This window comes from Chiloscyllium punctatum, chromosome 2, assembly GCF_047496795.1.
Source record: "Chiloscyllium punctatum isolate Juve2018m chromosome 2, sChiPun1.3, whole genome shotgun sequence".
Taxonomy (NCBI): Eukaryota; Metazoa; Chordata; class Chondrichthyes; order Orectolobiformes; family Hemiscylliidae; genus Chiloscyllium; species Chiloscyllium punctatum.
The window spans coordinates 152,958,483-152,985,798 of NC_092740.1; the positions used below are offsets into that span (position 1 = coordinate 152,958,483).

Consider the following 27,316-nt stretch of genomic DNA (forward strand, 5'->3'; position numbering starts at 1 on the left):
CAAAAGAAATATTGAGATGTCTGGCAAGTGAATATAACCACATTGTTGAAATATAAGAGATCCATTAACCGATCCCTAGACAATACTCTCGACATCTACAAAGTGTTTGTTTGATGGAATCTTCCACAGTTTTGTCTCCAGATAGTGACATGCAGTCCTTCAGGTTCAGTATCTCTCAGACAGGGATTTTCAATTCAATCTCAAAATTCTTAAACTAAAATCAATAACAACAATTTTCACTGATATGTACCTTTAAAGTAATAAACATACATTATCTGGTTACTCATTATTTTGCAGCAAGTTGCTATGCACAAGTTAACTGTGAGAATATCCTATGTAACAAAAATGACTATACTTGTAAAATAACTATGATTATTAATAGTTGAATTGATTTTTTAAAATTGAATTGAATTTATTGTCATGTGCACTGAGGCACAGTGAAAAGCTTTGTCTTGTGAGCAATGCAGGCAGATCACAGAGTTAAGTAGCACAGATAAGTAAATAATAGGTACACAGCGGCAAAAACCAAAACACAGGTACAGACGAATGTTAAGAGTTTGTGAGTCCATTCAGTATTCTAACAACAGTAGGGTAGAAACTGTTTCGAAATCAGCTAGTGCAGGTGCTCAGGCTTCTGTACCTTTTCCCCGATGGTAGAGGTTGTAGAAAAACATTGGCAGGGTGGGATGATGCAAGTTTTTCTCTTGAATCTAAGACAATCCTCACTGTACATTTTACTTCTGTCTGTGCCAGCCATTTTGGCACCTTATGACAAAAATTAATGAAATTCAACTGACAGTATTCTTTGAGGAATGTTGGTTAATGTTGTCATACAGATTTATATCCTATCAGAATTTTATTGAGACATTATAACCTCGCTTCATAAAGCAAGGCCAGTAATTATTGTCTATTCATAATGGTTTTTGAAAAGTGGGGGTGAGCCAAATTTTTGAAACATTATAGTCCACAACATATAGGTACAACCATGATGCTGCTAAGCAGGGAGTTCCAGAGAATAGATGTCGGAAATTCAGCAACGATTATGTTTTTGGGTATCATGGGGAGATAGTTGGAATCTAGCTGAAGATGGTCATACTGATAGGGGTGGGTTCTTTACCCAGAGAGTGGTGGGGGCATGGAATGCGCTGCCCGAGGGAGTGGTAGAGTCAGATTCATTGGCGACCTTTAAGCGGCATTTGGATAGGTACATGGATGGGTGCTTAATCTAGGATAGAAGTTCGGCACAACATCGTGGGCCGAAGGGCCTGTTCTGTGCTGTATTGTTCTATGTTCTATGTTCTATGTTCTATGATAGAATATTCACAATGAATGAGCACTAATTCAAAATCTAAAGGGAGGATGGTAGGTGGTAAGCAGCAGGAGATTTCCATATCTGTATTTGACTTAATGCCATTATACCTCCTGGTGTCCAGGGTCAACATTAATGAAAACTCTTCCCTGTGAATACCACCATGCAGCTATCTATGATGGCCCTGGGAAATAATGCCCACTATACCATCCTCTTAGCATTTGTGTATCTTTCTTTAAATTTCCTTTTTTATATCCATTACTGTCAAATTTTCATTCTTTTGACCATTAAATTATCTTTTGCAGTCTATTCCATTCTGTCACCTGATCAAACTTCAACCTTTCTCTTTCACAAATTAAATCTCTGTGTTCTTGTATTTTACTTTCGGCCTTTGAAATCCTCCAAATGTCTATCGACACTTTCCAATCACTATTTTGTTAATGGAAATAAAGTTATTCAATATTACATTCTGTACATTTTATGTTCAGAATACTCATTCCACCTGGCACATTCTTGTCTCTTCACTTCTCTGGATTTTGTCAGTTGGAATTGTTTGGATGACACTGGCTGTCTTTTTGTTACTGTCATTCGTTCTAACCTAACATCCTCTAACTGTACAAGTGTTCCATTCCCTCTGAACCAATCTAAATATTGTTGTCAAATGTGCTCATGAGGGTTGCTACTGTTATTTGGGAAACCAACCCCAACTCTGAACAGACTGACACCAACTATCTTATAACCATGGGCGGCACGGTGGCACAGTGGTTAGCACTGCTGCCTCACAGTGCCAGAGACCTGGGTTCAATTCCTGCCTCAGGCAACTCTCTATGTGGAGTTTGCACATTCTCCCCATGTCTGTGTGGGTTTTCTCCGGGTGCTCCGGTTTCCTCCCACAATCCAAAAATGTGCAGGTTAGGTGAATTGGCCATACTAAATTGTCCGTAGTATTAGGTGTAGGGGAATGGGTCTGGGTGGGTTGTGGGTTGGTATGGACTTGTTGGGCCGAAGGGCCTGTTTCCACACTGTAAGTAATCTAAACTTCTCTTACCTTGACCGAGGTCATGAGAAGAACTGGCTGACAGGAGAGAGATCTCAATCCCAGGGCTATAAATAACAGAGCTGTCTCTGGTGCTCTGGAGCAGAGTGGCAACACTGCGAGTTTGGTGAAAGGGGAGTGTCAAGGAGACCAGGATTTGGATAGCGACAGAAGAAGTTTTTTTTTAAATGTTGAAGTGTGACATTGCAGGGAGATATGAGCTGATACAGTGGGACCTGAAAACCAGCAGGAAATGAGTGGCGACCTTGGTAAGACCAGGTAAATACTTACTCAGTTTTTAAAAATAAAAATTGTTGATTTTGTTCAGATTAAAGTACAGGAATGGGGTAATGTCCCCAGTATATATTTAATATTCTTTGCACAAGAGCAAGTGAAATAAAAGCTCTGGAATCCACATCATGTGATTGCACTGGAGACGAAGTAAGAGATTTACCAGGCTGTTTCCTGGAGAGTTTCAGGTCTGAAGAGAGACTGGACAGTTTGAGGCTGTTTTGAGCAGAGGAAACTGAGAGGGACATGATTGAGATGGATAATGTTGATGAGCATAGGAAGGGTAGACAGGCAGAAACATTTTTCTTTGATGGAGGGTCAATGACCTGGGGCACAGATTTAAGGTGAGGGGATGTGAGGAAAAGCTTTTTCACCCAGACATTGGAATAGTTTTTAACCCATTGCCCCTAAGGGTGGTCGGGGCAGAAATCCTCTTAACATTGAAGAAGCATTTAGGTGTGCACTCATACAAGGTTATTGCAGGACAATGGGATTACAATGGGTAGAATGCTTATTTTTGACTGGCATGGATGTGATGGGCTGAAGAGTATTTTAGATTGAGGCATGGCAAGGCAGTTCAGCCAGGAGGAATGCTTCTCCTGTCAAATGTACAAAATCAGGAACACCTCCAATGACCAGGGTGAGCACTTGTGCAAGATGTGTCTTCACTAAATGGAAATCTATGTTTTGAATCTGGAGCTATGTCTGGAATTACAGTGAGGCTGAGATTGGATGAGCAGCATTATAGCGAGGTCATCAGACCACAGGGGAAGAGAGGGAATGGGTGGCTAGCAGAGCGAGTCAAGACACCAGGCAAGGAGTGCAGGAGCTCCCTGGCCCATTTCCCTCATGAACAGATTTTCTGTTTCGGATACCGTTGGATAATCTGGTTTCTTAGGGGAATGCAGCAAGAGGCAAGACTCTGACATCAGGAGGGGCTCAACAGTTCAAGGTGGGAGAAAAAAGATTGGGACAGCAAAGGGGTTAGGAGATCCTATCATAAAAGGGAACAGAGAGAGAGGATACTGTATCACAGACATGATGGCAAGATGGTTTGTTCCCTCCCTGGTGCCAGGTCATTGAGCAGTTACAGGACATTCTAAAGTGGGAGGGAGAGCAACCAGTGGCCATGGTCCATGGTTATCCCAACAACGTAAATAAAACAAGAGGGAAGAGACCCTACAGCAAAGTATAGGGGGCTATAGGAAATAAATTTAAAAACCAGGAGTTTGTTAAGCAAAGAACATCACTTAAAAATCTGATCTCCAGAACCAGGGGTCACAATTTAAAGATACGCAATACATCATCTGGTATTGAGGTGAGGAGAAATAATAGAGTCTTAGCAATGTACTATGCAGAACATACCCTTCAGTCCAACTCATCCATGCCGACCAGATATCCTAAATTAATCTAATCCCATTACCAGCATTTGGCCCATATTCCTCTAAACCCTTCCTATTTACATACTCATCCAGATGCTTTTTAAATACTGTAACTGTACCAGCCTCCACCACTTCCTCTGGTAGCTCATTCCATACACATACCACCCTCTGCATGAAAAAGTTGTCCCTTAGGTCCCTTTTAAATCTTTCCCTTCTCACCCTAAACCTATTTCCTCCAGTTCTGGACTCCCCCATCCCAGGTGCTGAAAATGTGTTGCTGGAAAAGTGCAGCAGGTCAGGCAGCATCCAAGGAACAGGAGAATCAAAGTTTCGGGCATAAGCCCTTCTTCAGGAAGAAGGACTTATGCCCGAAATGTCGATTCTCCTGCTCCTTGGATGCTGCCTGACCTGCTGCGCTTTTCCAGCAACACATTTTCAGCTCTGATCTCCAGCATCTGCAGTCCTCACTTTCTCCCCCATCCCAGGGAAAAGACCATGTCTATTTACCCTATCCATGTGGAGGCCTGCAGAATTCTCTGCCACAGCAAGATTTTGAAGCCGAAACATTGAATGTTTTCAAGGAGTTAAATATAGTTCTTCGGGCTATAAAGGGATCAAAGGTTATGGAGAGAAAGTGGGAACAGGGGACTGAGTTGGATGATCAGTCATGATCACATAAAATGGTGGGGTGGGCTTGAAGCGCTGAGTGGTCTGCTCCTGTTTTCTATGTTAAGCAGGATCTCAAAGGCAGTAATGTTAGGATTACTCCCAATGCTATGTGCTCGTGAGATCAGGAATGCTGTAAGATGGAGGGAATTGGAATGCTGAGGCACTTGGATGGATCAAGAGAAAGTAAGTCAACTAGAAGCTAAACAGTTCAGATCCCAGCAGGATCGACACCAGTGTCCTCACTATGACTTTGGGGATGGTTTAAATTAGAGTGGCAAGGAACTAGAATCCCACAGAGGAGACAAGAGTGAGGCAAATAAAGATACAAAGGACTTGCACATTCAAATTGCAACCAAGTTCAGGTTTTACTCAGCCATTTCTCCAATGTGGGGAGCTGCTGGCAGTAATGTTTATCTTGTTGGGACTCTTGGCACTGCTCTACCAATGCAGCTACATCTCACCAACACCTTCATTCTGGAAACCCCTGGACGACCCTGGTGGAGTTCAGCCAGTATCTGGTGGTGAACTTTGCTTGGGACAGTCTTGCTTCCCATCATAATATACCGCCCTCTACTGTGATCTGGTCTCTCCAGTTTCAATTCGAGTTATGATGGCTCTTTGGTTTCCCTACATCACCATCAGCTGTTTCAGTTTTGCCAGGACTGGATCTTTCTGGGTCCATATTGTCAGCTGTGACTGGATGTGCATCCAGAAAATTTAAAATCGTAATGGACTCTTCCACTGTTGGTCCCACTAAATGGTAGTGTATCTGCCAGTGGGAGGCAGCTCAATCCGAATGCATATGCATTGGCCTCTTGGTCTCCTTGACCGTGTTCCAACTTACAATTATACACACCTAGTATCAGAGCCACCACTGAACTCGGCCTGAAGCTATGGGAAGCGCTGCCTTGTCTGCTTTACGTAGACCTAGCAGGGGTTTGTGGTCCATTATCTTTACAATTTTATGTCCGTAAAGACATTGATGGAACTTCCTGACACCAAATATGACTGCCAAACCTTCCTTTTCTATTTGGTCTCTGCATTGGCCAAAGTTCTGGACGCATTCACCATTGGATGTTCCTCTCCATTGGGCCACCTTTGATCAAGTACTATTTCAATGGCATTCGGGGAGGCATCGCACGTCAATACCAGATCTTGCTTGGGATCATAATGTGCCAATACCTTACAGGATGATAGCTGTTTCTTCATTCCCCTTGGATAGGCAACCATTATCAGGCTGACCTTTTGTTGATGCAAAGGTGCCAGGATGGAGGCCAGCTTATGTACAAACTTTCCATGATAAGGCACCAGCCCAAGGAAAGACCTAAGCTCCGGTACAGACACATGAGCCGGGGCACCTTCGATCGCCCTCACTTTATACGAGTGCAATGCGGTCTTGTTGACTCTGTAGTCCAAATAAGTCACTTGGGCTGCTTGGAACACACTTTTTTTCCCTTCCAAGGCATATGCCCAACTGGGAGAAACATCTAAGGACTACATCCATGTTCTCTAAATGCTCTGCATTAGTCTTCCCTGTTACTAGCATATCACCAAGATAAATGGTGACCTGCAGTAGACCTTGTAAAATGTTCTCCATTTTCAGCTGAAAAAATGCACAGGCTGATGATACCTCAAATGGCACCTCATATGTATATATGTAGAGAGAGAGAGAGAGAGAGAGAGAGAGAGAGAGAGAGAGAGAACAAACCCTTCTGGGTATAAATTGTAGCATACTCATCTCACTGCAATTGCAAATATTCATGGCTCATGTCCGGCTTTGTGAAGGTTAGTCCCCCCGCCAGCCTTCCATATAAATCCTCTATGTGAGGGATTCAGTATTTATCCAGCTGTGAAAAACGGTTCACCATTGATTTAAAATCCCGACAAAGGGGAACTGACCATTGGGCTTCACAATCAGTACAACCGGTGCTGCCCTGTAAGACACACGGCACTGCGTGGGCCTTGCAGAATCAGGGAGTTGCTGCCTGGTCAACATGCAAGGTGGCCTTGGCTCTTTTGATAGTCCCCAGATGTTCCTGAAAAACCTCCAGGGATTTAATTCAGACTTCACTCAGTCAGCTGTTTTCTAATCAAAAAATGTTGGGCCAATTAAATTGAATCTTCCTCAACCAATTTCGCCCCATCAGGCTTGGGCCCGAGTCTTTGATTGCAATCAGTGGGAACTGAACCAGCTGCTTCTCAAAGGAAACCAGAACCAAAGTTGTACCGTTAATCTGTAAAGGTCCCCCGTACAGGTTCTCAGTCTAGCCGAGGTCTTGCGTAAACTTAAGGCTTGGAGACCAGAGTGAATTTTGTTAAAACCTTGTTCTGCAATGACTGGTAAAGCCACACCAGTATCGAGCTCCATTAGAACTGGGTGAATATTTAACCAAACATTTATTTTGATTGGTTCTCATTTGGATGTTGCTAAGCAAGTTAACTATTCTAGACCAGATGTAGGTGGACTTTCCATGGTGTACACTCTCATGGATACTGGCCAATGAGCTGTCTTACTCAATTTAGGTCTAGTGGGGCTCTTTCACTGACTCAAGTCCACATAGCAGCAGCAATTACAATGGCTAGTTGGCCCAGATACTGAAGAAACTTCTAACTGTTTGGCCGAGGCTTGGCTTTGTTTTAGGGCTTTGCTGGGAGCTGACCTAGATCCCTCCATACAGGATATGTCCTGAGTGAGGCTATGCAATTGTCTTCACTCAAGTGGTGTCCCCCAAGCTCAGTTGGATTGGTGAAGTTACCCACTTCCATTGGAATACGCTGCAACTCATATGCTCCACTTGCCCCATTTCCCAATGATAAAACCAGTTGTGGTTCCTGTTAAAGGCTTCAACTGTAAGGCACTTTTTCCGGATTAGTGGTGCTGGAAGAGCACAGCAGTTCAGGCAGCATCCAAGGAGCTTCGAAATCGACGTTTCAGGCAAAAGCCCTTCATCAGGAATAAAGGCAGTGAGCCTGAAGCGTGGAGAGATAAGCTAGAGGAGGGTGGAGGTGGAGAGAAAGTAGCATAGAGTACAATGGGTGAGTGGGGGAGGGGATGAAGGTGATAGGTCAAGGAGGAGAGGGTGGAGTGGATAGGTGGAAAAGGAGATAGGCAGGTAGGACAAGTCCGGACAAGTAATGGGGACTGTGCTGAGCTGGAAGTTTGCAACTAGGGTGAGGTGGGGCAAGGGGAAATGAGGAAACTGTTGAAGTCCACATTGATGCCCTGGGGTTAAAGTGTTCCGAGGCGGAAGATGAGATGTTCTTCCTCCAGGCATCTGGTGGTGAGGGAGCGGTGGTGAAGGAGGCCATTAAGAGTGTGGTTGATCAGTTTCTGTTTCGAATTCTCCAATCCTGTCTGCCTCTCAGAACTTTGGTGCATTTGACTGACAAGAATCTATCCACAGCATAAAAACAGAAATTACTGGAGAGACTAAGCATGTCTGACAGCATCTGTGGAGCAAAAGCAGAGTCAACACTTTAGATCCAGTGACCCAGAACTGATAGCAGCTGGGAAAAGGTGGTAGATGTGCTGAAGACAGGGAGTGCAGGTGAGAACAAGCTGGAGATGGATCCCAGAGATAGACAGAGACAGAGACAGCCATCTTGAGAGTTGAAATAGCCTATCACTGTTCCCAAATTATATATTCTTATGGAATATGATTGTCTAAGGGGATTGGCAGGTGTGGGGCCATAATTTTCAGAGGAAGTGGACTTAAAGTGGTTCCATTTGAATTGTCTAAGCACAGAGAATCAGTTCCTTCGAGTTCCACAAAATCAAAGCTATCCCCATTCACAGAATGACTTTTGGCTACACAGCCTCCTCATGCTGGTCAATGCTGAATGGTATAGATTCTGCCCAACTTAACCCAAAAATGGCAGTTGGGGTCATATGCATGTCAAATGATCCTGGTTAGCATTTGAAATAGGCTCACTGCTAGTTGGGGTTGGGGAGGGGAGGTGGTTGGCCATCCCTGTGGTAGGCCCAAGGAATTATCGCCTTGACAATGGAAGTTGGGCAGCATGATCCCTGGGATGGAGGGATTGTCTTATGAGCAAATGTTGAACAGGTTGGAACTCTACCCACTGGAGTTTAGAAGAATGGGAGGTGATCTCATTGCAACATTTAAGATTATTGAGGGGCTTGACAGGGAAATGCTAAGAGGATGTTTCCCCTGGTGGGAAACTCAAGGACCAGAGGGTATTGTCTCTGAATAAAGGGGCACCAATGTCAGACTGAGGTGAGGAGAAATTTCTTCTCTCAGGCTGGTAAAATTGCAACTTTTAAGAGGCATTTGGATGGGTATATGAATAGGAAGGGTTTGGAGGGATATGGGCCGGGTGCTGGCAGGTGGGACTAGATTGGGTTGGGTCGGCATGGACGGGTTGGACCGAAGGGTCTGTTTCCGTGCTGTACATCTCTATGACTCTATGAGTCTTTGGAATGCTTTGCCACAGAGAGCTGTGTGGGGGTGGGGGGTGGTGGGGGGTGGGGGGCGGGGTCAGAGTCCTTGTGTATATTTGTGATAGATAGTCAGGGAATCCAGGGTTACAGGAATATGCAGAAAGTGGTTGTGAAGGGTAACAGAGTATATTGAAAGGTGAAGCAGGCATGAGGGGCTGAATGGCTTTCTCCTCTTCTTCGTTTTTATGGTCTTGTGGACTATTTATCCCCCACTAATGGGATGACCCACTTTCATCAGGCGGGTGGCTGAAAACCTTGTCTCTAATTGAACAAATTGTCATCATATGGAATATATTATAAGAAGCCAGCAGATCAGTTCAGGATTCAAAATCATTGATGCAGGTGCAGGAGTAAAAAATACCTCCTCGGTTATTGAACTCAGCAAAGAGAACATGTTTTAGGTTCTTGACTAAACTGCAGGAATTGCTGATACATATGAAAACAAATGCCTATTAGTTGATTGTATGATACACAGCAAGGGGAAACATATTTAAAATTAAGAATTTTTTTTAAAACTCATTTTTAAAAACTAGAATTTTGAAACCAGTTCCTAAATAATAAACTGATTTTGTGTGTTTTAGTGCCTTCAGGAAAGGGTTGAACAATAATTTTCCATGAACAAGATTTTGGTGCTGAAGATTTAACAATAGATTGGAATTATCGATTGCACATTAAATCATTGGCCTGGATTTAATGTTGGCTGCCCATGTCTGGCCATTGGGTGGAGGGTGGCCAGAGGGTGGTGAATCTATGGATCTTATTGCCACAGAGGGCTGTGGAGGCTAAGTCCTTGAGTGTATTTAAGACAGAGAGAGATAGGTTCTTGATTGATAAGTGGATCAATGATCACAGGGAAAAGGCATGTGGATTGGTTCGAGAGACATATCAGCCATGATTGAATGGCGGGTCAGACTTAATGGGCCAAATGTCCTTACTCTATTCCTATATCTTATGGTTTTAGGAAGGTGTCGGGAGAAGGGATAAGGTGAGTAAGTTCTGGGTCCACAAGACTCTCTGGATAGTCAGAACGGGTTTCACTGGCAGAAGTGGTCACTGCTAGGAGCTGTACCTAGAAGGAAGGAACACATTAATAGATCTGTGCCCTCATGACCAGGTGTCTGAGGTCTGGAAACACTGAGGCTGATCAGGTAAGCTTTGTTGAGGAACACAGCATGGTTGGAAAGTATAGGTAATGCATTATTCCTGTTTGGAGCTCCGCCCCGCCCCTTCTAAATATGTCAAGGAGTGCCCAAAATAGCAGGGTCACTCCTACTCCTCTAGCCTCCCACCATGGTTGATCTGCTTGTTTTCACACACAGTGGCAGGCCCCTGCTCCTGGTTAAATATCAGTGGAGGTAGGAAGTTAGCCTCCGAGTGGAGGACCAATCATCACCTTCCCAGCCACTGATGCCATAGCGTAGTACTATAGGGTTGGGGGGCTTGCTGGTGAGCACGCTGTCTTTGCATCACTACAACTGAGTCACAGTAGAATCCCTACAGTGTAGAAGCAGGCCATTCAGCCCATCAAGTCCACACCAATCCTGCAAAAAGAATCCCATCCCATCCCTGTATTTCCCATGGCTAATCCACTTAGCCTGCATATCTTTGGATTGTGGGATGAAAGCAGAGCACCATGCAGACACAAGGAGAATGTCCAAATTCCACACAGATAATCACCTGAGGCTGGAATCAAACCTGGCTCCCTGGTGCTGTGAGGCAGCAGTGCTAACTACTGAGCCACTGCGCTGCTCACAAAGCTTCCAACATCACCATTGATCAGGAACTTGGCTAGGCCAGCCATTGAAATCCACTCATTAGTTTTAGAGATATATTATTGACAGACAAATATGTTAACAAACAGGGATCCAGCTGAAGTACTAGAACCTACCCCAACAATATGAAACATTGCATAGGTATATCCTGTACACAAAAAGCAGGACAAATCTAACCCAGCCAACTATTGCCCCCATCAGTCTACTCTCAATCATTGGTAAAATGATAAAGTTGTCATCAATAGTGATCTTCGGAGGTTTGGTGCAGACTTGATGGACCGAATGGCCTCCAACTGCACTCTAGGGATTCTATGATTCTGAACTATGACAGATCCTGAGCTCCATGGTAACATTCTAACCAGAGCAACCCTTAGGTTGCTCTGAAATTCAGGAGCTTTTTTTTTCAGCACTGTTCTCCATTAACCCATTCCTTCGCTCATTCAAGAGACTGACTTTGCTTTTTACAGGACAGGGAAACTTTTTCTTCTAGTTACCAGAAGCAGTTATATATTCAGTTGAGTGTTAAGGTCATTGTAGATTTAATCTGTAAAGTACACTGAACAGAACACAATGTGCCAAAATAGTTTACAGATTCCCTTTTATTCCCTTGCATTTGCCTTTTTCATTGACTTTGTGATTCAGATTTGCTTTTGAAAAAGCTGTCTAGTTTTGATTAAACTTTAAACAAGTTATTGTTTTGGATGGCTTCGCCATGCTGTATTACTGTGGACTATTTGATGAATCCTTGGCCAGGTACACCTACAAGATAAGCATCTGCTTCAAGGCTGAAGTATAGGGATTGTAGCATGGCAGTTATGTTATTGGATGAGTTAATTAGAAGCCTGGACTAAAGTTCTAAATATGAATTTGAAAACATAAATTAAAAAGAAAAATCTAAAATACGAAACATTTCTCAGTAATGATGACCATTAAAACATAAGCTGATGTAAAAAGCCATCTATCTCACCATTAGTCCTTACGAGGGAGTCTGAACTATACAGTAGAACCTCGATTATCCAAATGAGATGCGCGGGGAGTATTTTGTTCGGATAATTGATTATTCAGATAATCGATCTGATTGTAAACAAGCAGTAATTTATGAGCGCCGGTTATTAAACATTTCTCGGTTTTCCGTCATTGCACGCCATAATGCCACTTAACCAATAACTGGTCTATCGTAAACAAGCGGTAATTTGGTGCTGGTATCAATCATTTCTCAGTTATCTGGCAATGCACGCCATAATACCATTTAACCGATAACTGAATGCTGAGTTACCTAATGTCACTTTTACGGTATCTTGAGATCTTGTTCGGATAATCTGAAATTTGGATAATTGATGTTCGGATAATCGAGGTTGTACTGTATATGCCCCCCTACCAATAGCAATGTGGTGAATACTAAAATTCCCCTGGGATGACCTGGCAAGCGATTCAGTTGTATCAAACCAATACATAGAAAGCTGAATAAGAATAAAACTGGAAGGACCATCCAGCATCAAAATAGTGAAGGAACACCCAGCCAATTTGGCATTGCAAAGTATTCTTTACCAACATCTGGGAACTTCTATCAATCAAACAATAGGTTGACATGGTCCTATTCACAGCCAATGTCCTCCATTATAGCTCTGGCTATATCCAAGGCCCCTGGCAAAAGAGTCCCTTTACAGGTAATGGCCCAACGGTAGACAGCAGAAAGTGCGTACATCAAGGATTACTCAACATTAACTCCAGACCCCATGGTGTCTCATAAAATCAGGTCAAACACGGACAAGGAAACATCCTGCTGATTATCGAGTACCACCCACTCAAATAGTGACGCCATCCAGGACAAATTAGTAGCTTGGTTAACACCCTATGCACCAGCTTCAATATTCATTTCTTCCACCAGTTACATACACAGTGTAGTTGCTGTGTATAATATCCACAAGTTGCACTGCCAAGGCTCTTTCAACAGCACATTCCAAACCTGTCATCTGTACCATCTTGGACAACAAGGACAGCAGACACAAAGGAACATCACCATTGACAAGTTCCACCACCAAATTACATACAAACCAGATGTGAAATGATATTACCATTTCAGCGCTGTGTCTGAGTCAAAATCTCCCTGATAGTATGTGATTTACTTAAGCCATAGCAACTACAAAGGTTGAAGAAGATAGGTCACCATCATCTTCACAATGATAATTACCGTTGGGATAATGAACGCTGTTCTTGAAAGCCAAGTCCAAATCCCATGACCAACTAAGAAAAAGTGCCAAATAAAAGTTTCCAGTTAGATTAGAGAATGGTAACTGATCAAATTGCATTGGCTGGCTCCTGTAGTTGTCTCCAAATGAATTGATCTTTAATTCTGACCTGCACTAAATATTGGATTTTACTCATTGGGGGCAGTTTCATGCCTCTTCCTTGAAATTTGCAGAAATTATTTATTGTATAAGAATTTGGCTTCAGCTGGAGTATCCCACCCCTTAGCTGTCACAGTTTGAGAAGGATGTTAGGAAGTGTTGGAGATACATCAGTTTAGAACAGAAGGATTGGAGGCTAGGGCAACTGCATGCTCCTCTTGCAGGATGTGGGAGGTAAGGGTCCAAACTAGTGTCCCTGCAGAGTTCACCTGCGAGAAGTGAACCCAACTCCAGGTCTTCAAAGACCGTGTAAGGGAACGGGAGCTGGAGCTGGACAAACTTCGGATTTTCGGGAGGCTGAGGGGGATACAGAATAGGGAGTTATAGGGAGGCACTCAACCTAAGTTACAAGATAAAGGTAGTTGGGTGACTGTCAGGGGAGGGAAAGGGAATAGGCAGATAGTGCAGGGACCCCCTATGGCTGTCCCCCTAAATAATAAATATGCCGCTTTGGATACTATTGGGAGGATGACCTACTGGGGAAAGCCACAGCGGCCAGGTCTCTGGCACTAAGCCTCGTTCTGTGGCTCAGAAGGGAAGGGGAGAGAATAGGGGAGTGACAGTGATAGGATATTCAATCGTGACAGAAAGAGACAGGGGATTGGTTGGTCGCAAATGAGACTCCCGGATGGTGTGCTGCCTCCCAGGAGTCAGGGTCAGGGATGTCTCGGATCAAGTCTACAGAATCCTTAAGGGAGAGGGGTGCAGCCAGAAGTCATGGTACACATTGGTACCAATGACATCGGGAGGAAAAGGGATAAGGACCTGAGAAGTGAATATAGGGAGTTAGGTTGGAAGCTAGAAGACAGGACAAAGAATAATAATCTCAGGATGGCCACCAGTGCCATGTGCTAGTGAGGCTAGGAACAGAGAGTGATTTGGAGGAGCCAATATTGGACTGGGGTGGACAAAGTTAAACGTCACCTAACACCAGTTTATAGTCCAACAGGTTAATTTGGAAGCACTAGCTTTCAAAGCGCTTCTCCTTCATCAGGTTCTACCTGACAACCACCTGATGAAGGAGCAGCGTTTTGACAGCTAGTGCCTCCAAATAAACCTGTTGGACTATAGCCTGGTGTTGTGCGATTTTTTAAGAGAGTGAGTGCAGCTGAACACATGGCTGCAGGGCTGGTACAGGAGGGAGGGCTTCAGATATGTGGATCATTAAGTTACCTTCTGGGGAAGGTGGGACCTGTGCAAGGAGGGTGAGTTGCAACTGAACTGAAGAGGTACCAATATCCTGGGCTGGAGATTTACTAGATCTCTTTGGGAGGGTTTAAACTAGATTGGCATGGGGATGGGAACCAGAGCTATGGATCAGAGGATGGGGTAGCTGGTCAGCAGGCAGATACAGTGTGCAGAGAGTCTGTGAGGAAGGATAGATAGTTGATAGGGTGAAGTTGCAGTCAGTGTGATGGTTTGAAGTGTGTCTATTTTAGTGCAAGAAGTATCAGGAATAAGGGTGATGAACTTACAGCATGGATCAGTACTTGGAACTATGGTGTTGTACCCATTACGGAAATTTGGATATCACAGGGGCAGGAATGGTTGTTGGATGTTCCGGGATTTAGATGTTTCAAAAGTAAAAGGGAGGGAGATAAACGAGATGGGGGAGTGGCATTGCTAATAGTATGACAGCTGCAGAAAAGGTGGTCATCGAGGAGGATTTGCCTATAGAGATAATATGGGTGGAAGTCAGAGACAGGAAAGGAGCAGTCACTTTATAGGGAGTTTTCTATTGACACTCCAATAGGAACAGAGACACGGAGGAGCAGATGGGGAGGCAGATTTTGGAAAGTTGCAAAAGTAACAGGGTTGTTGTCATGGGTGACTTCAACTTCCCTAATATTGATTGGAAGCTCCTTAGTGCAAATAGTTTGGATGGTGCAGATTTTGTCAGGTCCACGAAGGATGCCTGACTCAATATCTAAATAGGCCGGCTGGAGGGAATGCAAATTGGATTTGGTGCTTGGCAACGAACCAGGTCCGGTGTCAGATCACTCGGTGGGAGAGCACTTCAGTGATAGTGATCACAACTCCCTGACATTTACTATAGTTATGGAGAGGGATAGGAGCAGACAATATGGGAAAGTATTTAATTGAGGGAGGGGGAATTACCATGCTTTCAAGCAGGAACTGTGGAGCATAAATTGGGAGCAGATATTCTCAGGGAAATGCACAACAGAAATGTGGAGGTTGTTTAGGGAGCTCTTGGTGCGCATGATGGACAGTTGTCCCACTGAGGCAAGGAAAGGATAGTGGGATGAAGGAAGTTTGAATGACAAGAGACATCGAACATTTAATCAAGTGGAAGAAGGAAGCTTACTTATGGTTGAGGAAGCAAGATCAGACAGAGCTCTAGACGGTTGCAAGGAAGCCAGGAGGAAACTGAAGAATGGACTTAGGAGAGCTAGAAGGGAGCATGAAAAAGCCTTGGTGGGTTGGATTAAGGAAAAACCCAAGGTATTCTAGACTTATGTGAGGAACAAGAGGATGGCCAAAGTGAGAGTAAGGCCAATCAGGGATAGTGGATGTAACTTGTGCCTGGAGTCAGAGTAGGTAGGGGAGATCCTTAATGAACACTTTGCTTGATATTCACTAGTGAGAGGCATCTTGTCGTTTGTGAGGACAGTGTGAAACAGGCTGATACGCTCAAACAAGTTCAAACAAGAAGGAGAATGTGCTGGAAATTTTGAAAAACATGAGGATAGATAAATCCCCTGGGCCTGACGGGATATACCCAAGGTTACTACAGGAAGTGAGAGAAGAGATTACTGCACTTTTAGCGATGATCTCTGTGTCCTAACTGTTGACTGGAGTAGTGCCAGATGATTGGAGGGTAGCAAATGTTATTCCCTTGTTCAGGAAAGGGAATAGGGATAACCCTGTAAAGTACAACCAGTCAGTCTTACATCAGTGGTGGGCAAATTATTGGAGAGGACTCTGAGAGACAGGGTTTAAGATTATTTTGAAAAGCATAACTTGATTAGAGATAGTCAGCATGGCTTTGTGAGGGACATGTCATGCTTCACAAACTTTATTGAATTCTTTGAGGATGTGACAAAACACATGGATGAAGGTCGAGCAGTGGATGCGGTGTATATGGATTTTAGCAAGGTGTTTGATAAGGTTCCCCATGGTAGGCTCATTCAGAAAGTAAGGAGTCATGGGATACAGGGGAATCTGGCTGAATACAGAACTGGCTGGCCCATACAAGACAGAAGGTGGTAGTAGATGGAAAGTATTCAGCCTGAAGCTCGGTGACCAATGGTGTCCCACAGGGATCTGTTCTAGGACCTCTGTCCTTTGTGATTTTTATAAATGATTTGGATGAGGAAGTGGAAGGATGGGTGAGTGAATTTGCCGATGACATGACGGTTGGTGGAGTGGTGGATAGTGTGGAGGGCTGTTGTAGGATGCAAAGTACAGGACGCAGTGCTGGGCTAAGAAGCGGCAGATGGAGTTCAACCTGGAAAAGCACGAAGTGAATCATTTTGGAAGGTCGAATTAAATGCAGAATATAAGGTTAAAGGCAGGATTCTTGGCAGTGTAGAGGAACACAGGGATCTTGGGGTCCATGTCATAGATCCCTCAAAGATTGATAGGATTGTTAAGAAGGCGTATGGTGTGTTGGTTTTCATTAGCAGGGGGATTAAGTTTAAGAGCCACGAGGTTATGTTGCAGCTCTATAGAGTCCTGGTTGGTCCACACATGGAATATTGTGTTCAGTTCTAGTCACTTCATTATAGGAAGGATGTGGAAGCTTTAGAGACGGTGCAGAGAAGATTTTCCAGGATGCTGCCTGGACTGGAGGACATGCCTCATGAAGAAAGGTTGAGGGAGCTTGGGCTTTTCTCATTGGAGTGAAGAAGGATGGGAGATGACTTGATAGAGGCGTACAAGATGATGAGAGGAATAGATAGAGTGGTTAGCCAAAGACTTTTTTCCCACGGTAGAAATGGCTATCATGAGGGGACATAATTTTAAGGTGATTGGAAGAAGGTTTGGGGGAATATCAGAGGCAAGTTCTTTACACAGAGAGTGGTGGGTGTGTAGAATGCACTGCCAGTGGTGTTGGTAGAGTCAGATACATCAGGGACATTTAAGCGACTCTTAGAGAAACACATGGATGATAGGAACCCACATAAGGTGTGTGGGTTAGTTTGATCTTACAGTAGGATAAAAGGTCAGCACAACATTGAGGGCTGAAGGGCCTGTTCTGTGTGGCACTGTCCTAAATTCTCTGTTCTATGTAACATGGTTCCAGCGATGAAGAATTCCAGTTATGAAGCTAAGTGTGAGAGGTTGGACTGTTCTCCTTAGAGAAAAGCAAACTGAGAGAAGATTTTCAAAACCATGGCAGGTCTGAAGTGAGTATATAGTGAGAAAATGTCGCTACATGTGAAAGGGCACAGAGGTAAAGTATTCACAAAAGGAGAACCAGGGAAAAAAATTCTCTTAGAAATTGGTTAAGGTCAGAAACGCACAGCCTTGAGAATGTAATGCAGGTGGGTTCAATCAAGACATTGAAGTGGATATTAGACTGTCATTTGAACAGCAACAATAAACAGGGTTGCAGAGAAAAGGCAGGGGAATGGTACTGAGTGAAATTCTCACTTCAATAGCAAGTGTGGACAGAATAAACGGAATAGCCCCTTCTGTAATAATTCTGTGATTAACTTTCAATGTGGCTTCTGGTGGAAGAGGCTTCACACTGGAAGTACAGTATCATCAAACTAACTCTGAATTTTTCAGAAGAAGTTCTCATCTTGCCCTATATTCTTCAAGTGTGCTTTGAAATGCTTCAATAAAAGTTGGTAGATCTTACCTGTTAGCCACATAACCAGCATAAGGAGCATTTTTCCAAACCTTCACAGGGTAATCTGATATGCTTACAGAAACCAGGCCAGGTATAAATCAAGGGGCTTTTGTTTTCACAAATAGCAAGGAACTAGACTGGCCAACAACAAATATCACAGACTGAACAAAAGCTCACTTTCTCAAAAAACTTTAACAGAAACATACCATTTTCCACTAGTGGATTGTCTAATATTCTTCATTAAAGTGATTCTATGTACAGTACAATATAGAAACAAAGTATTTGACTGCACTTTCTTTAATAGACATCTCTAACATTTGGAACCTGTGCTTTTTTTTTGTCTCAAACATGACTGAATTGGTGACCTTAAGACGCAACATTTTAAAGTACAACCATCACAATCATCTTTTTAATTCCGAATTAGAATATGTGTTGGTTTTAAAAAGAGAGCTCCCTGATGTAAGTTCTGAGCAATATAATTTTGTGACTCTGGTGGATCTGAGTGGATTACCTCCAGCCTCATGGGAGATTATGGAATCGACAATTTTTTTGACCTACTTTAGTAAAAGCTGGAAATATGAACAAAGAGGATCTAAATTAGTGTTATCCAGCAGTAATTGCAATATCTGTCAGCACTCCTGCTGATCAAACATATATTCTCCTTTTATCTTACCATACTGCCAACAAACACACAAAAAAAAATTAAAGTATGCACTGTCCAATTTTAAACATTGAGCTTAAATACCCAATGATATCGTCAATTTATTATTTTTGATTTATTCTTTAGGAACGCAACTAACCAAATTTTTAGATTCATAATTATTCAAACGTGGCTCATGGTTTATTCGACAACACTATTCTAATCATACATAAGACAAGCCTGCATTTGCTTCAGCTATTTTAAATACATCATTGAGGCAGTCATTACTTAAACCATTCTCTTTCCAATGTTTTATTCCACAGTAACAGCAATTAGCTGACTACTTTTCCAATGGAGATATCATATATCTTTGGATGATCTTTTGATGTTTCAGATGTTGAATTGCATGACAACATTAGCGATATATTTAATGATTAGTGCCATTGCTCTGTGCAACAGAGAATTTCAAAGAGTAGCAGTACTCAGAAAAGAAAATTTTCACTGTTTCTGACTTAACTTATCAACCCTTTATACTTAAATGTTATGTCATTGTTCTAGATGTCCCTCTGCCTGGAAGATCTTATGGCTTTCACAGTTAGTACTAGTTTTGAAAAGGGTGAAAGTGAGTGAGTGATTGAAAGATTTTGTGTGGGAAATGGTTTCAATTGATTGTCACCAGCAAGACTGAAGCAAATAAATTGTGAGCAGAGGACTGGTTCTTTACAAAATGCATCTAAAAACTAATGCTATTGTAATGGTTTATGAAATAGCATATTAAACTTATTCATCTCCAAAACACTTTTAAATTGAATTTTGTGAAGTCCAATTATTGTACAAATTTGCAAATGAAATTTACACAAAAAGTCTGCTCTAGTTTATTGTTTGAAGAATGCAAATGTTTTAAAAGGATAATTATTTCTCAATTATTCATAGCATATCAAGCCAAGTTGTGAAATGTTGATTATGTCTAGTTGAATAAAGACTTAATGGGTGAGATTGTGTTGGAATATTTGTGTTAACCTTAAGAAGGGATAATAATGAGTACATTATTAAAAAGGACAACTATATTGTGATTCAGTTAAGTAATTAAACTGATGACTTAAAGCATCCAGCTATCCATTGAATTAGGAAGGTGGCAAGTTGAATTTTGCGTGCCTTCAGTTTACAAAAAGTCTCACCTCTAATAGTGATGTGAAGCCTGATGCACTAATCCTATTCTTGGTACAGTTACTTTAATCATGTCTGGTCTGTTTTCTAAACCATAGCTTGGTTTCAGTTTGTTTTGAAGAGTCTGAAGCACAGAAACAGGCAATTTTGTTGAACATGCCTTGACTAGTATTAATGCTCCATAGAGAAGGCCCTTTCCATTCCTTTTCCATTGATCCTGTCAGCATATCCTCCTATTCCTTTCTTCCTCATGTACTGACCCAGCATAACCTGTAAATTGCCCAATTTCTTTTTCACATGAATGCTTATCTGTGTACATTGAAATTTATGCTGTTTTCTTTCTGAATGTTTCATTAGGTCTCTTCTATGGCCAGGAAGGTAGTGGAGGCTGGAAACTTATAGAACATTTAAAAATATTTGGAAAGGTACTTCAAATATCATAACATTCAAGGATAGGGGACAAGTGTAGGAAATTGGGATTAGTCATAGTTATATTGGTGCAGACTCGATGGGCTCAAGGGCCTTTTCTGCACTGCGTGAATCTATGAAACTCTGAAACATTATCTCAGCATCTGTCCTGTTAAGAATCCTGTGCTTCAATAAGATTATGTCTCCTTCTTCAAAAATCCAATAAATACACACCCAAGCTGCTCAATATTTCCTCCTAAGGTAATCCCTTCACCTCAGGAATCAGCCTAATGAACCTTTCTCAGAAGTGCTTCCAATGGCAATTTTTTTGTCCACTCACCTAACCTACCTGAGCCCCAGCACTGCTCCCTGTGGAACTCTTAATTACAATTATCAACCTGATAATGATCCACTTATTCCGACCCTCTGTTCTCTGTTTGTTAGCCAATCCTCGACTGTACTAATGTATCACGTCCAACATCATAAGCTATTATCTTCTGCTGTTGTCTTTTAATGTGGCACCTTATCAAACGTTTTCTTTGAAATTTATACTTAATAACTTTATGTCCTCAAAGTTGTCTCATAAAATTATCAAACACAATTGCCTATTCTGTCTGAAAAGGCATGTAGTGTTGCAATCTAGTGCTCCAAACCTGTTTTATTTGCCATCATAAAATCAGGTACAATTGCCCTATTCTAACAACTCAAAGAACAGAGTTTTATGCCTTTGGTTATGAGTGCAGGATTACACCTCTTCCAAACTTTATCTTCATGTTTCACACATCTCAGTAGTTGGACTTTCCTCAATTTACTCTGAAAGTCAACAATCACTACACTTAATGAAGGCTCAATGTGTGCCATTTGTTTCAGCTGGACAAAGAAACTGAAGCATACCAGCCATGCATTTGGGTTTTTTGGGGGGAGTGAAAACAGACCCTGCAATCCAACAGAGCACATGAAAAGATGAGTTGGGAAAAAGAGTAGGCCATTTGGGTCCTTGAGCCTTTTTCACATTCAAAACGTTTATGACTGATCTTTCTCCACATTACTCTGACAACCTTTCACCCCTTTGCTTGTTCAGCATCTATTAACCTTTTAAAACATTCAAACACTCTGCTTTCACTGCCCGTTTTAAGGGAGAGTTTCAAAGACGTGTGACTCTTGGTGAGAAAAGGATTCTCTTTTCGTTTGTCCTAAATGGATTACGCGTGACTTTTGAATTATGATTTCATGTCACACAGATGTGCAGCATGAAAACAGACCCTGCAATCCAACTCGTCCATGCCATCCTAAATTAACCTAGTCCCACTTGCCCACATTTGCCCTATATCCCTCTAAATCCTGAGTCAGCATAGTTTTGGTAGGGGTAGGTCATGCCTCACAAGCCTTACTGAGTTCTTTGAGGATGTGACAACACAAATTGATGAAGGTCGAGCAGTGGATGTGGTGGAAATGGATTTCAGTAAGGCATTTGATAAGTTTCTCCACGGTAGGCTCATTCAGAAAGTTAGATGGTATGGGACAAAGGAAACTTTAGCTGTCTGGATCCAGAATTGGCTGTCTGAAAGAAGACAACAATTAGTGGTTGATGGAAAGTATTCTGCCTGGAGGTCGGTGACCAGTGATGGCCCACAGGGATCTGTTCTTGGGCCTCTGCTCTTTGTAGTTTTTACAAATGACTGAATGAAGAATTAGAAGGGTGGGTTAGTAAGTTTGCCGATGACAAAAAGGTCGGTGGTGTCGAAGGCTGTTGCAGGCTATAAGACATTGACAGGATGCAGAGCTGGGCTGAGAAGTGGCAGATGGAGTTCCACCTGGAAAAGCGTGAAGTGATTCATTTTGGAAGGTCGAATTTGAATGCTGAATACAGGGTTCAAGACAGGATTCTTGGCAGTGTAGAGGGACAGTGGGATCTTGATCCCTCAAAGTTGCCACCCAAATTGATAGGGTTGTTAAAAAGGCATATGATGTTTTCGCTTTCATTAACAGGGGGATTGAGTTTAAGAGCAACGAGTTTTTGCTGCAGCTCTCCAAAACTCTGGTTAGACCACACTTGGAATACAGTGTTCAGTTCTGGTCGTCTCATTATAGGAAGCATGTAGATGCTTTAGAGAGAGTGCAGAGGAGATTTACCAGGATGCTGCCTGGATTGGAAGGCTTGTCTTAAGGAGAAAGGTTGAGTGAGTTAAGGCTTTTCACACCGGAGAGAAGAAGGAAGAGAGGTGACTTAATAGAGGTGTATGAGGTAATGAAAGGCATAGATAGAGTAGATAGCCAGAGACTTTTCCCCAGGGCAGAAATGACTGTCACAAGGTGGAATAATTTTAAGGTGATTGGAGGAAGGTATAGGGGGCGCTGTCAGAGGTAGGTTCTTTACACAGAGTGTGCTGGGTGGGTGGAATGCACTACCAGCAGTGGTAGTAGAGTCAGAGACATTAGGGACATTAAAGCAACTCTTGGATAGGCACATGGACAGCAGTAAATTGAGGAGTGTGTAGCTTAGATTGATCTTAGTTTAAGATAAATGCTTGGCATAACATTGTGAACCAAAGGGCCTGTACTGTTCTTTGTTCTAAACCCTTCCTATTCATGGACCCATCCAGATGCCTTTGAAATGATGTAATTATACCAGTCTCCACCACCTCCTCCGGCAGCTCATTCCGCACGTATACCACTCTTTCTGTGAAAAAAGAATACTCTTTATGTCCCTTTCAAATATTTCCCCGCTCACCTTAACCCAGTAGTCCTGTAGTTTTGGACTCTCTCCCACCCCCCACCTCCCCCACCCCATCCCCCACCTCACCCCAGGGAAAAGACCTAATCTATTTACCCTGTCCATGATTTTATAAACCTCTATAAGGTCACCCCTCAGCCTCCCGTGCACCGGGGACTTCTAGATTTTCTTTCACAAGAGTAAACATCCTTTCCACATCCTCCCTGTCAAGAACCTTCAGAATTGTATAGGTTGCAATTAAATCATCTCTTGCGCTTTTAATCCCTACAGCATACAAATATAGCCTGCCCAACCTTTCCTCATCAGAGAACCCACCTAATTTAGGCATTAGTCCAGAGCTCTTTCTCAAGCTGCTTCCTAAACATATACATCCTTCCTGAAATAAGGAGTCTAATAGTGTACTCAGCACTTCAGATGCGATCTCGCTATTGCCCTGTATGACTGAAGCATCCCCTCCCTAAATTTGTATTCCATTCCCCTTTGCAATAATAACATAAGTTTAGCTTTCTGAATAACCTGCTGTATCTATATATGAACCCTTTTTAATTCATTCATCGAAACATCCCGATACCTCCCCAACTCAGAGCTCTGCAATCTCTCACCATTTAGACAATATGCTTCATTTTTATTCTTTCTGCTAAAATGGATAATTTCAAATTTTCCTACTAGTTCTTTGCCCACTTTTTTAGTTTATTTTGAGACTCAAACATAGAAAATAGGAGTTGGAGTAGGCCATTCAAGCTTTTGGGCCTGTTTCACATTTCAACAAGTTCACAACTGAACATCAAAATCAATCCCGTGTTCCAGCTTTCACTCCATACCCTTTGATCCCTTTAGCCCAAAGACCTATATAGAGCTACTTCTTGAAAATAATCAATGTCTTAGCATCAACTGATTTCTGTGACAGAGACTTCCATGGACTCACCACTTTCCGGATAAAGAAATTTCTTCCCATCTCAGTCCCAATGACATAGTCCTGTATACTTAAACTGCACCCCCTGCCTCTGGACTCCTAGGTGATCAGGAACATCGTTGCTGACCTAATCTAGGCCTGTTAGAATGTTTTGGTTTCTGTGAGCGATCCCATTCTCATTCTAAACTACAATAAATACAGTCCTGACTGATCCCATCTGTCTTTATACATCAGTCCTGTCATTCAGGAATCAGTCTGATGAACCTTTGTTGCTCCCTCTGTAGCCAGAACATCCTTTCTCAGATAAGGAGACTACAACTGCACTCAATACTCCGGTGTGGTCTCACAGAGACCTTGTATAATTGCAGCAAGACATCCCTACTCCTGGACTCCAATCCTCTCATTATGAAAGCTGACATACCATTTGCCTGTTGCACCTGCAATACTTATGTTCAGCGACTGTGTACAAGAACATTCTGATCTCGTTGCATCTTTACCTTTCCAAATCAGTCACCATTGAGATTGACTGTCTGCCTTCCTGTTTTTGCCACCAAAGTGGATAACCTCACATTTATCGACGTTGTACTTCCAAATGCCAGACATTTGCTCACTCACTCAACTTGTCCAAACCACAATGAAACATCTCTGCAGCTCACCCTCCCACTCAACTTTCTATCATCTGCAAACTTGGAGATATTACATTTAGTTCCCTCATCTAAATATTTAATATATATTGTGATATATGCACATCTGGCCCACCAAAATGTTAATTTGTCTCTGATTTAGACGTAGTCTTGCCTGCTGATTTTAAAAGGGCAGTTCACTGTGACAATGTAATAAAATTAAAATGCAGGGTCAATGCTGTTACAAGTTTAACTTAGGCACTAAATTAATATTATGTTAACAATACTTAAAGTAGATATGAACTGGGACCAATGCACTGTCATGAATCTTCCACTTCTCTCAGAAAAAAGGCTTGGCTGGTTGCTTTATGTTGCTCATGAATGAGTAAAGCCATCAGTTTAAGAAAATGATGTTGATCGCCTACACAAGGAAGACAAAGGCCACATAATGACAGTTATCAGCTGATGTAATTGCTATAGTGATATATTCTAAGAAGAAAGTCAATGGATGTTTAAGGAATAAATGCTGTAGTGAATGATGAATGGATCACATCAAGAAAGTGCCTACCATAACAGAGAAGGAGCAATACATGTAACACATTAGCACATTAAGACTATTTTTGCAGAATCACATTGGATGAAAAATTCTAAACAAAAAAGTTTGCAAAAAGAACATCTTGGGAGAAAATTACAATGCTTAACATATTAAAAATGTTGAAAATTAATTTAAATGTAATAATAGATACAAATTTATAATGTCTTTAATTAGCAAATCAAAATTTGTTTTACAGGTTAAGAGGTCATCAACTGAATTATTAACTCTGTTGGTGCTCCACAGTAGCTGTCAAATGTGTGAAATATTTTCAGCATTTTCCAATTTTTATTTCAGGTTTCCAGCAACTGTTACATTTTGCTTTTTGTACTCGCTGCTTCACAGATGAGTTTGAGGAAATTAATACATTCTAATAAAATAATTTAATGTGTTTCTCACCTTGCTTTTTACAGTCCCCTTTGGGCAAGCCCTGTTGGCCAAATTAAGCTTTGCATTCTCTCTCTCAGTAAAAGCATTCAATAAAGGCAAAGTTTCTTCTGCCAGCAAAAGATGTCACAAAAATAGGACTGATAAGACAGACCATCCAGCCATTCTTAACTAATTTATCTAGAAATACAAACCTCCACTACAAATCCCAGCAATTTCTTAAATGAACGCAGGGTTCATGTACCTTCTCTGGAAATTCATTCCACGTGTTAGACAGACAATATAGTAATCCATACCAACTCCTGCAAATCTGGTGCATCAAGGCATAAGAATGGAAGAAGGTTTTTTTTTGCAATCTGTGAATGTGACTTGATGTAACCAAGTAAAAAGTGTGGGGAAAATAACAATAAAAGGGGGGAATAAAACATGGGTACTTATCAATTAATAGGAACTTTACTGGGTATAAAAACTGTAACATTTACTGGCATGATCAGGGTACTTTAGTTCCAGTGAAACATGTTCCACAATAAGGAATTACTTTCAGGCAGTTTATTTTATGCAGTACTAAAAGAGACAGCGTTAATGGTATTCTGCATCTGTAATTTGGTAAAACCAGCAATTTAAGCATCCACTTCAAAATGAGATGTGCTAGAACGATGTTAATATAAACAGAGATCTTAAAACTAATAGAATGTATTCAATTTAATATGTTCCTTTACATATTAATCATTTACCAGAAGCAACCTATTATGTTACAAAGGAGCAACCATCGTAGAAGACAACAAAAGGATTCGGGAATGCACAGATTCAATGCTTACCTAAGACTACAGCGAGAATTGTGCTCATGAGCAACCAGTTCTTCCTCAACACAGCTCTAAAATCACATCTTTTTGTGGATTTCTTCCCCATGTTTGTTTGTTGGTTTAAATTCAAAGAAACAGATTAAAAATACATGTGTGCATGCACACACATACACACACACTCACAGACATAAACACCAAAAACAGTGCTGAAGTCAGTGTGAAATGCTGCTGCCTTCACTTCACTGCACTGTGTTCCGTCACTGCAGACAAATCCATACTCGAGCCACTACATGCACTCAGTTGTAACTAAGTACCACCCCTTCTGAATGCAGTGAGAGCAACCGAACAATGGCTACCATTAAAACATAGAACTATGTTTTTTTCAAAACAAATGGCCTGTCCATCGTTTAACCATGGATTCAGCACCCAGTGAAGATTCTGCTCTGATAGAATCGAGCCCTCAATCACTGCCATAAAAATTCTCATGTAAATTTCATTGTAAATCATAAAATTAAAATGATTTATATTAAATGAAAAAGGGTCCTTTTAAAAGGAAAATTTGATTTCTTTGCTTACTACAATGTATTTGTTTAAAAAAAGTAAGTTGTTTATGTACCCAACATAACATTTTTATGAATTATCAACGTTGGGAAAATTTTATGAAATATATTTGAAATAAGAGTGAAATTGATCTCAAGCCTGTTTAAATAAATGCAGCACTGTACAGTGAAGTTGATTGCGTATTTCAGCCAAAATGTGGGAATCTCACTCAGAATCAACTTTAAATCTCGAGTTTGTTTTTGTTCAAAATTATATTGTTTTGTCCCTCTTATGCCAAAGGCAAAATCTCCATTAAATCATTATCGTGAATTACAGTTTATGTGTGAGGGTGTGACATATC

At 41.8% G+C, this 27,316-nt stretch overlaps 1 protein-coding gene across 1 annotated transcript in view; it reads right to left on the minus strand.

The window, feature by feature from the left end:
* slc1a1 (solute carrier family 1 member 1) overlaps positions 1–26,666 on the minus strand; it is a 70,297-nt gene extending 43,631 nt beyond the window's left edge. The window contains exon 1 of the mRNA XM_072590450.1: positions 26,431–26,666. Within this exon, the coding sequence (XP_072446551.1) occupies positions 26,431–26,521 (91 nt within the window). The 5' untranslated portion in view covers positions 26,522–26,666. The remainder of the gene's footprint in view (positions 1–26,430) is intronic.
* Positions 26,667–27,316: the final 650 nt, after the last annotated feature.